This window comes from Leopardus geoffroyi, chromosome E2 (assembly GCF_018350155.1).
Source record: "Leopardus geoffroyi isolate Oge1 chromosome E2, O.geoffroyi_Oge1_pat1.0, whole genome shotgun sequence".
In the NCBI taxonomy this organism is placed as follows: domain Eukaryota; kingdom Metazoa; phylum Chordata; class Mammalia; order Carnivora; family Felidae; genus Leopardus; species Leopardus geoffroyi.
The window spans coordinates 13,967,964-13,984,072 of NC_059335.1; the positions used below are offsets into that span (position 1 = coordinate 13,967,964).

General features: G+C 57.9%; 2 protein-coding genes across 2 annotated transcripts; one reads left to right on the forward strand and one right to left on the reverse strand.

Moving 5' to 3' along the window:
* Nucleotides 1-2,681: 2,681 nt before the first annotated feature.
* Nucleotides 2,682-6,530, forward strand: LOC123578511 (cytochrome P450 2F2-like). Its single transcript, XM_045441370.1, is given in 11 exon segments — nucleotides 2,682-2,734; nucleotides 2,921-2,999; nucleotides 3,636-3,906; nucleotides 4,070-4,378; nucleotides 4,616-4,776; nucleotides 5,152-5,328; nucleotides 5,415-5,549; nucleotides 5,627-5,717; nucleotides 5,720-5,820; nucleotides 6,004-6,169; nucleotides 6,269-6,530. Coding segments are annotated over 11 exon segments (1,725 nt in total). The 3' UTR covers nucleotides 6,451-6,530.
* A 44-nt stretch (nucleotides 6,531-6,574) lies between these two features.
* EGLN2 (egl-9 family hypoxia inducible factor 2) lies at nucleotides 6,575-14,250 on the reverse strand. The gene is made up of 5 exons (XM_045442274.1): nucleotides 13,409-14,250; nucleotides 8,410-8,529; nucleotides 7,794-7,930; nucleotides 7,516-7,583; nucleotides 6,575-7,234 (listed from the first exon to the last, which is right to left on the reverse strand). The coding sequence occupies exons 1-5, from the start codon at nucleotides 14,243-14,245 to the stop codon at nucleotides 7,179-7,181; spliced, it is 1,218 nt and encodes a 405-aa protein (XP_045298230.1). The 5' UTR covers nucleotides 14,246-14,250; the 3' UTR covers nucleotides 6,575-7,178.
* Nucleotides 14,251-16,109: the final 1,859 nt, after the last annotated feature.

The following is a 16,109-nucleotide window of genomic DNA, read 5'->3' on the forward strand; positions in this document are numbered from 1 at the left end:
GACACACAGAGACTGAGAAATAACGGTTACTCAAACTTACACAGTGCTTCCTATTCACTCTAAGGCCCCGTTTAAATCTCCCTGTGAGGCAAAGCAGCATGTTACACTTTTAGAGACTAAGAGAGATGAAATGCCTTGGCCAAGATCACACGGCCGGAGGGCGACAGAGCTGGGATCAGGACGCAGACTCCAACGCTGGTCCCCTCCACCTCACAAGTCAGAGACACAGAGCAATGCAGAAGGGTACAGGGACGGAGAAATGGGGAGACAGAGAGGAGAGAGAGAGAGACAAAGAAAGAAACAGAAATGGCCAGAGAAAGCCAGAGAAGAAGGGCAATGAAGGGGGGAAGGGAGGCACCAGGAAGCCTGAAAGACTATTCCCTTGTCTTGCAATGTCTCCCTTTGGGGTAGGGATAGCAGTCCCAGGCATGGGGCCTCCCAACCTGAGACTGGGCTTGTTAGCCTGACATCCTGCTGACAGAAGCTTTTCTCAGTGAGTAGGCAGGCATCTTAAGCTCCAAGGAGCCAGAGTCAGAGGGGCGGTGGCCCCCCAGCCATGGGCGGAGGTGGCTTAGGTGACCGTACCCTAAATGGGGCCTCCCCAAGGCCATCCAGAAGCTAGGACACAACACACTCTGCTGAGACTTATAGGCGGTCCCCACACCCATAGGCGTCAGCTCCTTAATCCCCATGCTGTTCCCACCACAGGCCAACAAGAGTCTGCCCCAAGGGCCCAGGCAGGGACGCAGAGGTGGAGAGAGAGAGGGAGAGACTCAGAGGTCCCGAGAAAGAAAAAGATGGGGAGACAACAGCAGAGAAACACATGGAAATACTGAAAAAGAGTTGGAGAGAGACAGGAGAGACCAAGAGATGCAGAGACAGATGGGAGAGATCATGAAAACCAAAGACCAGGAGTGAGACAGAGAGACAGTGGACAGATGCTCAGAGAGAAGGAAGACAGGAGATGCTAAAACAGAGATAGAGGGGCGCCTGGGTGGCTGAGTCAGTGAAGCACCCAACGTCGGCTCAGGGCATGATCTTGAGGTTCATGAGATCGCACCCTGAGCCAGGTTCTGCACTGAGAGTGCAGAGCCTGCTTGGGATTCTCTCTCTCCCTCTCTCTCTGCCCCTCCCCTACTCCTCATTCTCTCTCTCTCTCTCTCTCAAAATAAATAAACACACACACACACACACACGAGACAGAGACACAAGAAGAGAGACAGTCACAAGGATTCAGCAAGACAGAAACTGAAAAAAATAGAGTCTAAGTTAGAGATAGAAACAGACAGAATTCGGGATACAGAGAGTCATGCATTGGTTCAACATTTACTGAGCCCCCACTGTGTATTTTAGTGCTGGGGATACAGAAGTGAACAACAAATGCCAGCTCTTGAAGAGACCCAGAGAAAGCAGTTCATCTGAAAGCCTGACACAGTGGGATGGGGCCAGGTCAGGGGAGGGCACACCCCGCAGCACCCCTGCTGTCTCTGGAGTCAGCCCCTGTAACCGGGGAGGGGGGGGGTAGGGCGGCGGGGGGCAGGGGGCCTGCCCACACTCCTTGCCAGTCATTGGGTTCCTGGACAGAAAGGCTGACAGGGAAGGAGATCCATGGCAGAGATAGAGGCAGGGAGACAGGGAAGAGGGAGATTAAGTGTAAGATAAACTGGGAGGGATACAGATATGAACAGAAGCAGGTACTGAGAGTAAAACAGAAAGAGAGAGAGATGAACAAAGAAACAGAAATTGAGAGTGAGAGATGAAACAAAGATAGAGACAGAGATACGGAGAGACATTCCTGGAAATAAGCCCAGTTCCAGACAGTGCACGGCCCCACCCTCTCCCCACCTCTGGGCTCTGTGCCAGGCACCTGTCAGAAGGCTAGATCTGGTGAGGCACGGCCAGGTGAGGCAGGTGCTGGTGGGAGGGTGGGCCTCATTCCTGAACAGTGTTTTGAGCTCTGACTCAGCCCCATCCCCAACCCTACCCCTGGGCACCTTGTGCCCTCTGGCCCACACCCCCAGGCGTGGCCATCAAGACCTGGCCTCAGGTAGGGGTGCCCAGCGAGACTCATGGGAAACTGGAGACATGGGGTGCAGCAGCATGGGCATAGGACATTCAGGGACATCTGGGAACTAGAGCATTGGGAATAGAGGTGGTAAGGGGTTCAGGGTAAGGCACAAGGCAGTCAGCATGTGGGAAGGCACCCAAGAGTCATAAGGCGAGGCACAGAAGTGCCAGGCTGATGGGTGCCAGGAGGCTAGGGATTTGAGGGAGCATCTGGTAGATAGGTACAGAATACCAGGTTCCAAGAGCAAGGGAATGGAAGTGACAAGGGCTCAGGTGCGAGTCCCTAGCAATCACAAGCACAGGAGTGCCAGGCTAAAGGGTATGTCACCAGGGGTGTTTTTAGGAGTCAAGAACGTATTTAGGAATCAGAAGTATAGAGTACAGCATTCAGGGGGTCTCGGGCCCAAAGGTGGCCAGGGCATTCAGAAATGCACATCTACAGGCCAAGTAAGATGGACCCGAAGGACCCAAAGGCTCAGTAGGGTGCACCTGTTGGCCAGGTGTATTGATGTGAAAGATGCAAACAGGTGCATTGACATGGAAGTTGCCAAACAGGGCACGCTGGGCCTGGCACAACAGAGAGCTAGAGCTGGGGGGCTGGGTGGAGACCTCGGATGGGGAATCTGCAGAATGAGTGGTCTGGAGACGCCCACCTCTCCCACTCCTGGTATCCGCCCCTGCTCCACCCAAGACCCAAAGGGAATCACATAAAGGCAAAGGGGGGCAGGCATGGAGTACACAGAGCATGATGTCCACGGGTGTCACAGCGCTGTTACTGCTGCTGGGGCTAGCCAGGCAGGGTTGGGGTGCACAGGGCACTCAGCCTCGGTGGGGTCCTACCCCCTGGGCCCAGGCCGCTCCCACTGCTGGGGAACTTGCTGCAGCTGGAGTCTGGACGGCTGGACCATACTCTCATGGAGGTAGCCCCGAGAGTGGGTGGGGATGGGGGGAAGGATTTTGGACTCGTGGAGGTGGGACTGGGGGCTGGAACACACCTGGTTCTCTGAATGAAGACAGCGGAGGGCTCTGACCCCATGAGCCCTGAGGAAGGTTGAGGGGCCTGGAGTCCTGGGTTCCAGGAAAGGAGGAGACTAGGGGTGGAAGCTGGGAGCCCCGGCATCAGTTTGAAGGAGGAGGGGGACAGTGGGCCTGAGCTCCCGGTGCCGCCCGCTCCCTGCCTCCCTCTACCCGCCCCGGTTTCTGGGTCCTGAGGGAGTTAACAGCCTAGGGTGGGACGTCAGATAGGGGATCCGGGGGGGAAGGGGTGCAGAGAGGTCTGCTCTCCTGGTTCAGGGTGGGGAGGAGAGTACCGAGGGCTCAGACGCCTGGTTCTGAGGGTGCAGAGGGCTCGGGACCTCGTCTTCCAGATCTCGAGGGAAGAGGGAGCTGGGGTCCTGGACTCCTGTGGATGAAGGAGGAGGTGGGGATCTGAGCGCCTCGGCCAGGAACGAGGGGCTGAAATGGGGACTCCTGGGTCTGAAGTTAGAGAGAGATGGGGGCGGGGCTCTGGGGTGGAGGAAGCGGTCAAGAGTCCCGACCCGGACCCGCTGAGCACCGGCTCTGCGCAGCTTTCTGGCCGCTGGGGCCCGGTGTTCACAGTGCGGCTGGGCCGGCGCCCTGCAGTGGTTCTCTGCGGCTACTCAGCGCTGCGGGACGCATTAGTGCTGCAGGCGGATGCCTTCTCTGGCCGTGGGGCCACGGCTGTGTTCGAACGCTTCACTCGCGGAAACGATGAGTCCCCGGCGGCGGCGGAAGTGCTGGTCTGGACCACCCAGTTCGAGCGATTTAAAGGGCTGGACCGGGGCAATGGGGCGGTGCCTAATAAGAATAAAGGCCAATGTAGGCAAACAGCAGGAGGGTGGGGCGGAGCTAAAAGGGACCAAATAGGAGCGGGGGCGGGGGGTGGTGCCCGTTCCTCGTGCAGCCAATAGAAGAGAAGAGCCTAAGAGTCAAAGCCAAAGAGATCAGGCGCTCGTAAGGGACCGAGACCAGTAGAGGTGAGGCCAATGTGCGGATAGGACCGAGAAGGCTGGGTTTGCAGCAAAAAGGTCTGGAAAGCAGCAGAGTGAAGGGTGGCGAGGAGGCGGGCTCCAAGACCGGACGCTTCCAGGACGGGCGTGGCCAACTCCCCGGGCCGTCCCCTTCTCTGCCCCACCCCCAGGCATCGTGTTTTCTAACCGGCGGCGCTGGCTGACGCTGCGAAATTTTGCACTGGGAGTACTGGAGGAGTTCCGGCTGGGAGCGCGGACCATAGAGGAGCGCATCTTGGAGGAGGCGGATTGTCTGCTTGGCGAATTTCAAGCCACCATTGGTGCGGCCTGGTCGGGAAAGGAAAGGGACCTTTTGTGGATGTGGCTAATGATCAAGAAAGGGTTGGTGGGGCGCCTGACTGGCTCAGTTGGTAGAGCGTGGGACTCTAGATCTCAGGATGTTCCAGCACCGCGTTGAGTTAGAGATTACTTAAAAAGGAGGTGCGGCACATTTGTAGTGAACAAAGTCAGTAAGCCAAGCCACCGCATTAAGACCCCGTCCTGTTTCCACCCCCCAGGAGCACCGTTTGACCCCCGGCGGCTACTAGATAATGCTGTATCTAATGTTATCTTTTCGGTGGTCTTCGGGAACCGCTATAGCTATGAGGACCCAGAGTTCCTGAGGCTCCCGGACCTCTTCAATGACAACTTCCGCATCAGGAGTTCTAGATGGGGTGAGGTAAGAGGGCCCACCCCAGTCCCTTCCTCCCGTGTCAAACCTGTGCCAAGCCCCAAGTACATACACTTTGCCTACATTGGATCATTAGATTGAGAGTCTTGGAATCTTGAAAGGGAAGAGTTCTAGAACTAAGAACATTAAAATCCTGGTGCAAGGGCACTTGGGTGGCTCCGTCTGTTAAGTGTCCAACTCTTGATCTCAGCTCAGGTCTTGATCTCAGGGTCATGAGCTCAAGCCCCGAGTTGGACTCTGTGCTGGGGACTAAAGCCCTACTTTAAAAAAAAAAAAAAAAAAAAAAAAAAAAAAAAAAGTCCTGGTTGTAATTTCCCCTGCAGGGGACCTAGTGTGGTCCAGTTGCCATCTTGTCCCCCCCAGATGTACAATATTTTCCCCTCCCTCCTTGACTGGCTCCCGGGTCCACACCACCGAATCTTTCAAAACTTCACGGAGCTTCAGGTCTTCATCTCTGAGCAAATCCAGCAGCACCAACAGACACAGCAGCCAGGGGAGCCCCGCGATTTCATCGATTGCTTCCTCGATCAGATGGAGAAGGTGCAGGCCCCTGTTACCCTAAATTCTACCCATGCCGCCCACCAAGAGGTGCCAGGCACATGGCAGCCGCCCATCTCTGTACGCAGGAACAGAAAGACCCAGAGAGACATTTCCAGGAGGAGACGTTGGTGATGACCACACACAACTTTTTCTTTGGCGGCACTGAGCCCACAAGCACTGTTCTGCGTTACGGGCTCCTTATTCTGCTTAAGTACCCTGAGGTGGCAGGTCTGTGAGCTGGAAAGGCTGGGATGAGGGGCTAGGGTTTGGGGGTGGCTGGGGGTCAGGACACACGCAGCTCACGCCCTCTGCCCACCCCAGCCAAAGTGCAGTGGTAGGTCGGACACGCACCCCGAGGCTGGAGGACCGCAAGCGCCTGCCCTACACCAACGCGTGCTGCACGAGATCCAGCGCTTCATCAGCGTGCTGCCGCTGGGGCTGCCACGCGCCCTCACCCGGGACACCCACCTGCGTGGCTACTTTTTGCCCAAGGTACCCACCGAGCAAGGGGATTCTGTGCAGGGCCCCAGAGCTCCTAGAACCTAAAGCATCAGACCTGAGCCTGTCCGATGCTGAGTTACAAAGTCCTGGGAACAGAAAAGAAGGTCCACCTTCCCAGTGGCTTTTACAAGGGGTCTTGGATGGATAAAAGGCCGTGGCTAATCAAGTCCACAGGGTAATCCTTATGGCATCCCCCACGGCACCTTTGTGATTCCTCTCCTGGTGTCTTCACACCAGGACCCCACCCAATTCAAGGACCCAGACTGCTTCAACCCCACCAACTTCCTGGACGACAAGGGCGAGTTCCAGAGCAAAGATGCCTTCATGCCCTTTGCCCCAGGTATGGGCCAGGAAGGGAGGGGACAAGCCTGGGCAACCCCCTCCCTCCCCCCGCCCCCAGAAGCTACATGGTTCCCACCCTGCGTCCCTGTGTGCTCAGGCAAGCGAATGCGTCTGGGTGCAGGCCTGGCACGGTCCGAGATCTTCCTCTTCCTCACCACCATCCTGCAGCGGTTCTGTCTGCTCCCCATGGGGAGCCCCACCAGCATCGACCTCACCCCGCGGTACACCGGCCTGGGCAATATTCCCCCAGCCTTCCAGCTCCGCCTGGTGGCCCGCTGAGGCCAGGCTCAGCTGCCCTCTGCTCACTGGCTCTCAGACTTCCTTACCTGTCTTGGTCAATAAAGGCCCTGAATTGCAAATGGACAGGTCTCCTTACCAGTAAGAGGGAGAGAAGAGTCAGAAGTTTGCAGCTCTGAGGTAAACTTTTATTTCTTGGCTGACGGGACTTTTCACGCCCATGCTCCTCCCAGCACCTCTTCTCCTGCCCACGTAGTGGCAGCCTAGTCCAAAAGGTGCCATGGCCATAGGGGTTGGGGAGTCACTTCACATTCCAGGCTGGAGGAGTTGGGGGGGAGGGGCTTGGAGATACTCCCCCGCCACAACAAACCTTTGCCAGCATTAGGCCATGACATTCCCACCCCTATTCCTGCATCCTGGCGGGAGGCAGCAATACCTCCTTCCAGCTCTCCATGTCTGAGGAGCGCGACCAGACAGGGCAAGCCACAGGCCCCCAGCTCCAGTGACGGTAGTTCCCAACGCTGGCCCCTGCCCAGGTCACAACCCCAGCCCCCATCAAAGGGCAGCAGAGGTCTCTCCTCCTCCTTGGTCCTCAGCGTCAGACGGAGCCCTCCACACCAAGCAGGACAGAGGCAAAGCCAGAAGCAGCAGCGGTGGCAGAAAAGGAGCAGGCACCGAGACCGGTGGGCTGCTGGGCCAGCAGCACAGGGGCCAAAGGCTCTCCCGAAGTCAGGGCAAGCTGTCTGTCCATGCAGCTCTGGGGCTGGCCACTAGGTGGGCGTAGCAGGTTGTGAGACAGGTACTTGGACACCTTTCTGCCCGGATGCTGGGGGTTAAGAGGAGAGGAGAGGGGGAGTCATCAGGGAAGGGACACAGAAGCCAAGAAAAACCTGGGAAGATGGAGGAGAGGACCAGAAGAAATGGGGCTCATGCTGGGGGGTGCTGGGAGAGTGGGGCTGTCTAGAGAAGATGGGCAAAGAGGAGAAAAAAATGAGTCACGAAATTTAGTTAAGAGACTGACAAGGTGAATTAGGGGACTTGAGGCCTTGGGAGGCACATGGAATAGTAAGGGTTTGAGGGAGGGGATGCCCTTTGGGAAGCAGGTACCTAGCTGATACTTGTCTTTGGCTGCTGCCCGCTCCTTGGCATCAAAATACCAGACAGTGATGGCGTACCTGGGGACCAGAGCAGCCCCAAAGGGCAGTTAGAGATTACTTTTCTTCAATTCCAGCCACCGTATCCAGTGACACTAGAGTTCACCCTTCGGAGCCTGGTTCTGTTCCCATCTAGGCCCCTCTCAGCACCTCGCCACTCCCGGGGTCTGACAAGTCTTTGTTGGCACAGAACGGGACACCTGAGCACATCCCCACAAGCATGGGTCATACCTGGTGGCATAGGCTGGTTTCACCTCATGGGGGTTCCGCCGATCAGACCAGAAAATGAGCAACCGATCAAAGAGTGGCTCGATGTTGGCAACCACAGGCCGGCCCTCAGGGAAGATCTGCAGCAGGCCGCCATGCACCTGAGGGCAGGCCAGAGGATGAGGCAGGAGGCTGGCCGGTCCAGCCCCCACCCTCTGCCTTGCACTACCCTGCCCTCCGGAGCCTGCCAAGGGGATGTGGCAGCTGCACATATCATTCCCTCCCACCACTCAGGTTCTTAAAGTGAATGACAGCCCAGAGTCTGCATCACCACGGAGCCGGGGCAGGAAGCTACTAAAGACAGGAAATGGGATGGGGTAGGGGTGGGGGGGGAGGGGAGGGGAGTGTTCCTTAGACCAGGGGCGAGGCAGACAGCACCATTCACCAAAGGGGGAGGGGGGTGCGTGCTGCCACCACATGGTCAGCTGGAGAGAAGGAGGTGCCATTTCCCAGGAAAAGCCAGCCAGCAGGCTAACTGCACTGCCTGGCTGTGGACTGAGAAGAGGAACGGGAGAATGCCAGAAGCTGAGCTGGGAGCGGAAAATGGAGCGGATGCAGCCGCCTCACCCTCACCCCCTACCTTGACGTCCCAGTTCTGATTCAGGTAATAGATACAGGTGATGCAGCGGCCATCGCCATGGGGATTGTCAACATGCCTCACGTACCCCAGCCCGTTGCCTGGGTAACACGCCACCATGGCCTGGCAGAGACAGATGGAGGTGGGTTTACTGGGGCTAGGCAGCGATATTTGGGGAAGAAGCCATTACCTCCTCTCTTTCACCCCTCCGTGCCCCTTGTCTGTCCCCTGACTCCTCCAAGAGCTCCAGCCCCCAGACTTTCTTCTTTTCCAGCTAAGCCACCATCTACCAGAAACCTCAGCTCTTGGGCCTGAATAACCCTCTCCCTGTACACACATGCCCAGAGCCTGGCACCCAGGTGGGGCTCAATGAGCAACTGAGGATTTTACTTCTTAAAGATAAACTGACCCCCGCCCCTCTGAGACCTTTCAGTGGAATAAAACCAATTTAAATGTTTTCTGGTATGGAAGAATGTGGCCTACTGCTCTAGGCCACGGTTCCTGACCCTGGCTTCAGAGTGGAATCACCTGGGATGCTGATGCCCAGGCCCATCTCAGAGGTTCTGAAATATTTGGTCTAAGGTGGAGGCTGGAAATGTTAAAGGTTCCCCCAAGTAATTCTAATGTGCAGCAATGCTGAGGACTGCTGCCCTTGACTACAAAGAATCCCAAGTTGTGTGTTTCCTACACATATGAAAAGGTACCCAAACCCTGAGTGTGACTAGAACCTGAAATCCAACTCCCACTCCCAAGAATGACCTGCTGGGTAGCCCCTGACAGTCCCGTCATCTAGATGGGCCTCAATGGCCTCATCTGTACTAAACACCTCCTCTGTTTACTGCCCTCTGACTTCAGAGCTCTGGATTCCTGACCCCCACAGACCTAAGAGAAATCACTCCAGCTCTTGGCTTCGGTGTGTACAGGTCTAGCCACAGGGTTCTGACCTCCTCCCCCTGCTGGGTGCCATCCCCCTGGCCAGCCTTGACCACATGGAGGCCTAGGCCCTGGCCACTCGGGGTGCCTGTTTCTCGTTAGGGAGCTGACAGAAAAGTGGATGTGGTGTAAGGAAAAGGGCCCAGGCATTCCTTCAGACCTAACTCCCAGGTTCGAGTCCCAGTGCTGCCACATGAGCTGTAACATCAAGTGAGAGACTTCACTTCCCTGTCTCAAGTCCCGCCTCCATGAAATGGAGCTGATCAACTACCTCACAGGTATTGTGGGAAGCAAACAAGACAGATGTTTGGGCAGGCACCAAGCAAGGTGCCTGTCACATGGAGAGCCGAAGCACAGACTAAAATGACACTAAAAAGAAAAAAAAAAAGTCCCTATCCTACCCTTTGCCCAAAGCCACTTGGGAGGACTGTGTAAGGCAAAAGGGGAGTACTGGCAGGCAGACCCTCCAGCTCCTTGGACCACCTGTCTCGACGCCTTGACCCACATTGGTGCCAGGCCACAGACCACCTGCTGATGCTCCCCACTAACGCTCAGCTACACCTGTTGGCCACAGCCCTGAAAAGACAGCCCTGACCAGGAAGATCGGCATCTGCTGCCAAAACAGGAGCCTTGCCTGGCACTCTGTGGCAGGCCAGGCCGACTCAATCCTCAGCCTTCTTCCAACACATCACTCCCAGGACTCAACCCAGCACGAATGGTAAACAGCTCTGCGTTAAACACGTGTCCCCAAAACAGCACAACGCCTCCCTGGGGAGGAGCAGCCAGGAGGGCTTCAGCTGGGTAAGGCCATCCAGCCGTGGAGAGCCATGCTTCTCTCTGGCAGCGCCAGGGCGAGACCTTGGCCCCCACACCCCCAGTTCAGGAGAACCTTCTTTGCACTACTCACTCCCTGCAAACGGGTCAGTGTTCTGAGCAACCACACCACCGGGAGGAAGAATGTGGCTATGTCCGGGTGGCCTGCCATCAAGCCCTCCCTAGACAGAATCCAAGCAGAGATTTTGCTGGTTCTGCACAAGGACGGGGTGAGGAAGGGAGTCCAGTACTGTGGCCTCTTTCCCACAATCCATCCCCACACGGCAGCCAGAGACCCTTTTCTCCAGCTCTTCCTTGCTCAGATCCCTTCAAGACCCCCACCACATTCCAAGAAAATACAAAATATAAATTGTGTATTTTCACAGCTTCAGCCTTCAAGGCCACCAACCTCACCTACCATCCCCATCACTCTGCTCCAGCACCTCAGGCCTCCTCACTGCTCTCACCAGACCAAGCTCAGCCACAAGGCCTCTGCACCTGCCTGGTACACACTTCCCCTGGTCCTCCTTGTTGTTCACGTCTCGGGCCCAAGGGCACCTTGAGTATCCAGCTGAATACACCTGGGCTGACCTTCCATTCTACCCTCTCAATGTGAAATCAGCACGAGTACTTGTTTACCTAGTACTGGCCTGACAGGCAGGCCCATGGAAGCCTCTGGGGCCGAGCTCGTCTCCCTAGCGCCCAGGCAGTAGCTGCTGACTGAAAGCACTCCTCTGGGTCTCAGGGACTCCAACCTGTTCGGCCCTCCACACCCTTACACAGGGTCTCCCACCCATGCATGCAGGGACAGCGTCCGTATTCTGGCATGGAATGGGAGTCGTGCATGAAGGCTGGCAACAGAAACAGGCCCTTTAAACTCCCACCGATCCCCCCACCCACCCACCCCCACACACACCATGGCCCCAGAGAAGCATCTACTTCCGCTCCTACAAGGGAAAAGGACAACAAGCAGAGTGACATGGAAGTCTGCTCCTCACCCTCCCATCTCAGGGAAGGGGTAGCTTGTGTCAGAGCCAGAAGACTTAAAGATTTAAGGGCTATTGGTGACAATGTGCCAAAAACCCAAACCCAAACACACACACACACACACACACACACAGAGTCAGAAACTGGGGAGTGAGACAGTCCCACCTCCAAGCTGCTCTGAAAGGGACAAACCCAAGCCAGCCAGGCCTGCCCTATGGTCCCCGATGGCAGTCCTTGATGCCAGTGGGAGTCAACTCTCTCCCATCTGCAGGTCAACTGAGCAGAGACACTAGAGAAAGTTGGGAGAACAAAACACAGGAGATCCACTCAAGAATGACCAATAGATGGGGTGCCTGAGTGGCTCAGTTGGTTGTGTGCGACTTTGGCTCAGGTCATGATCCCACGGTTCCTGAGTTTGACCCCTGTGTCCGGTTCTGTGAGGACACTCAGAGCCTAAAGCCTACTTCGAGTTCTGTGTCTCCCTCTCTCTCTCTGCCCCTCCCCTGCTCACACTCTCTCTTTCTCTCTCTCAAAAATAAACAAACATTAAAAAAAAAAAAAAGAATGACCAATAGGCAGATTGTTTCTGACGCCAGCCACACTGGTGATCTGTGCCCCCAACACCTCTGTGGCCACCCACCTCAGCTCACTCTTATTCCAGAGCCTGGGGAGAGAGGCCAGATGTTGCCTTTTGAAGGTAGGAAAGCCTGGAGTTGCTGTCTCACTGGGGCAGGGGAGGGTCTGAGAGGAACTCCAGTGATTGGGTTGGGTCCTCCCCTCCATTCTCAGTTGGCCTAGTTTGTTCTTACCTCCCAGAGCAACAGAAGTCACCCAAGACTAAAACAGTCCCAACACCCCCAGTCCCCAACCACATCCAAAGCACCAAAGGAGAAGAAATCGGCTCCCTCTACTTTCCCCTTCTCTCTCAAAACTGCCAAAGACTAGTTGGGGACTTAACTGATTTTCGTATCCTGTAGATGAGCAAACTGAGGCTCAGGAAAGCATGCTGCTCTGGGCCACTCAGCTCTCGTGGTCTCCCGCCCAAACTCCCTCCTATGAAGGTGGGTGACCTGGGGTGCAGGTGCTGAGGACCTTGTGGCCAGGGAGACTCCCACTCATCTCTCCTGCCTTGCAGGAGCAGAGCCTAGGGAAAGGCCTCCTCTGGCTCTCCAGCTATCAGGTAAGGGAGGAGGAGGAAGGAAGTAGGACAGGACAAGTTCCAGCTGGGTGGGGAGGATGCCGGCTTCAGCCCGGAGGGAGCCTGGATCCCTAAGCCAGCTCCAGCCAGTGACAGAGCTGTACAGAGACAGGACCCAGGATGGGTTCAGACTGAAGAGGGAGACATCAGGAGCACAGCCTCATGCCCGCAGGGAAGCAAGCAGCCCCGCCACCAGCCAGGCATCACTGGCGTGCAGCAGGCACTCCCTACGAGGCCTTGTCCAGAAAGGCCCTGTGGACCAAGGTCTTCTGAAAAGCTCCTGACCCTAAGTTCCTGAACGGGAAGCTGGACACAGTGATGACTACCCATAAACTCCACAAAAGAGCATTTTTCTTAAAAAAGGGTCTGTGGTTCTGACAGATTGTCAAAAAAGCCCAGGTGTCCAAAAAAAAAAAAAAAAAAAAGGATTAACAACAACTACTCTGAAACAAGAAAAAGGTACCAAAAGACACAAAATAGAAAATCAAGAAAACAGATTAGGACCGACAGGAACGAAGTGATGGATAAATGAGACAGAAAGGATGAGGGGAGAGTCTAGGATGGGGAAGCACAGGAAAGGTGGAGGACAGGACCCCCATCTCCCAGGCCAGCACACAAGCAGCCAGCGCCACCCTCAGGAAGCTGTCCTTGCTGCAGATGCCACAGCATGGCACAGGGGTACAATGAAGTCCAGCGCCAGCCAGGCGCAGCGGGCAGCACCTCCTCCCTCAGCCTGGCACTGGCTTCACCGCTGCCACCCTCCCCGCTCTGTCTCCTGGTTCTCCTGCCTGGAAGACAGAACAGACAGACCAGAGACAGACAACAGGAGGGACTAGACAGACCAGGAGACGGGGATGGATGAAAAGATAGAGAAACAAGGAAAGAGAAAGTGCACAGAACCCCAAAGTCCCCACACGGAGGCAGAGCCCAAAGCAAACTCCAACACCAGCACTCCCCCCACTGGAGCTGCCTAAACCCTTCTGTGACCCCAGAAGCCGGTCTCCAAGCGCACAGGTACCCGAAAGAGAAGCGTTGCCCCATCCCCCTCCAACAAGGCCCTTGCAGCCTTACCTTGGTGCGCCCGTTGATGACGTAGCCACCCAGGCGCCCAGCACAGTGGCGGATTACAGCATCCACGTGGGCCATGAGGACCCCGATGCTTCGGCAGCCCGGCTCGTGGCCTTCCACCCAGGCAATCTGGTCCCCGCGAATGCTGCGTGGCGGGATAGCCCGCTGGCTCACCAGCTGCCCGTCACGCAGGCGCCCACTCCGCTTCAGGGCCTCCACCTCGGCCAGCACACAGCCACCCAATGCTGCCCCCAGGAAGCTGTCCTTGACACAGATGCCATAGTACCGCATGCAGGGCACAATATAGTCCAGGGCCAGGCGCTCGGGCGTGGCGGGCAGCACCTCCTCCCTCAGCCCTGCGCTGGCCTCGCCACTGTCACTGCTGCAGCCCATCCCGCCCTCCCCTTCGGCCTCTGCCTCCCGGTTCTCCTGCCTGGCCCAGGACCGCTTGCTGGGTGCAGGGGCATCCCCGCCATCCTCTGCCCACTTCCGTTTGGGGGCCTCAGGCCGGGCGCCCTGGGCCGCCAGTCGCTGGCACCCCTTGGTGACCAGTGCCGCAGCGCCCTCACTCTGCAGGGGCCGCAGCTCACCACCATCCTGCCCGCCTAAGCCCTCCCGCAGGGGGCTGGCTGTGGTGGAAGTGGCTGTGACCCTGGGGGTCCCGCTCCCCGCCGAGGCCTCACCAGGTGCTCCTGGTCGGTGGTAGGAGGGTAGCAGGGGACAGGGCAGGTAACTCTCCACCCCCATCCTGGCCCGGCCAGGCTCCGAGGGCTCTGACACAGAACCCGGCAACTGAGGGAGAGCCTGACTCAAGGGCTGCGGCTGGCACGGGCTGTCCATGGCAGCAGCGTCTTCATCCCCCGGGCATGGAGGGCACGGCCCGGGCCCATGGTGCCACCCTCCTCCGCCTCCGCCTCCTCCACTTGATGCAGCCGGGGGCCGGAACGGCTGAGCCTGGCGTGGGGCAGGATGAGGCAGGGCAGGCAGCAGAGGCTCTTCTCGTGCCCTGGGGGTGCTCGCTGGTCCCCAAGTCCTCTGCCGCCCCTAGGGGCTTGGGAAAGGACCCGTCAGGGTGGCTGAAGGGGGAGAGAGAAAAAACGGAATGTGAGAAGAGCTAGAGGCAGTCCGGCGGGGGTAGCGGTGAGGAGTGGCAGGGGCAGTGGGGAGGAAGGCAGACTTGGCTACGGAGACCCCCCCCAAACGCCAGGCCAAGTCGGGGAGAAGATCATGGGAATTTCGGGCCGGAGGGGGGAATCACGGAGAGAGAAGGCAGTGAGGGAGGCAGCCGAAGAGAGGAGTGAGACTGGGGAGATGACCCAAAGGCACAGGACTACGGTGGGGGCTCGGACACAGAAACTGAACAGCAAGGAGAGAGGGGGCCTGGAGTAGAAAAGGAATACTGGGGCAGCAGGGAGCGCGAGAGTTGGAAACAAATCCACAAGGTGGGGGGGACTCTGCCTGGGGATTCCAGGGACACACGGCGGGAACGTAAGGCTCCACAGACAGAGCAAACCGGGGAGTCCAGAGACAAAGAGAATGGGGGGATCCAGAGACGGAAAAGCCGACCGGAGAGAAGCTGGGAGGGCGAGCCTGAGACGGCCGGACTGAACGGGGCGGAGGGGTCACCCTAAGCCCAACGAGAGGAAGCCAGCCGGCGGCTGACACACACCCAGACGGAAGGGAGGGCCTAAGACAGACAGACAGACGGAAGGCAGCCGCGGGAGGAGGGTCCACAACGACAGGGGGAAGGGCGGGGGAGGGGACAGGACAAGAGAGGGCGGCCCCTCCCAACCCCCTTCGGTGCAGGCCTCCCAGCTCGGGGCGCCGCAGGCGACGGAGGCCCGGCCCGAGGACCGCTCGGACCCCGGATTCCCTCCCCCCCACCACCGCCGTCGGCCGGCGCGCGCTCTCCGCTCCCCCGCCCTCAACGGCCGGCACTCAACGCGCCCGGCGCGTTCCCTCCCCCACGCCCTACCCCCACCCTTCCCTTCCCGGGGTCGCAGCGCTCCGCCACGCCGGGCCGGCAGGCGCCCCCACACCTCGCTCGGCTCGCGCCCGCGCCCAGGCTCGCGCGCCCTCTCCGCCCCACTCCCTTCCTAGCTCTCTCCTCACCGAGCTTTTTCCTCCGGCCTCGGCGCCGTCGTTTGTGCCAGCCGCCCAGCGCCGCACAGCGCGCCATACCCCGCCCCCACCTCCCGCGACGCTCCGCCCCTGCCTCGCCCGCTGGGCACGTGACCTCACCCGTTGAGGAGACCGTGCGTGCGCAGGCGTGAGCCGCGCGGGGCGGAGCAAGGAAGTTCAGAACACCCTCCTGGAGGAAGGGGAAATGGGTCGGCCGCCAACGCGAGGCTCATTTGCGTACTGCACTCCGCCCCTTTTGCCCGGGAGGAGGAAGGGGGTTAAAAGGGCTGGATCAGGGAAAGGGGGGAGGGTTCTGCGGTAGGCCAGGCGATGTGGGAGTGGCATGCAAATAAGGTTGTTTACATAGGCCTGCCCACCCTCTCAGAGCCCAGAGCGCCGGAGAATGACGTGTAGCCGGGTCGGAGAGTGGCATGCAAATGAGGTTATTTACATGGGCAGCCCCGCCTTCTCACCGCCCAAGAATAGAGATGTGATAAATGTCTGCACAGTTAGTTGGGAAATGTATGTAAATGCACGCATTAGTAATCTACTTAAGTACCTTCTATAACGGAGGGAAAGAAGT

Coding starts and splice junctions, on each gene's coding strand:
- EGLN2 (XM_045442274.1), bottom strand. CDS start 14,245: ATGGACAGCCCGTGCCAGCCGCAGCCCTTGAGTCAGGCTCTCCCTCAG. Junction 7,931..8,409: donor ATCAGAACTGGGACGTCAAG/GTAGGGGGTGAG, acceptor GCCTGCCCTCAG/GTGCATGGCGGCCTGCTGCA. Junction 7,584..7,793: donor AAACCAGCCTATGCCACCAG/GTATGACCCATG, acceptor TCTGGTCCCCAG/GTACGCCATCACTGTCTGGT.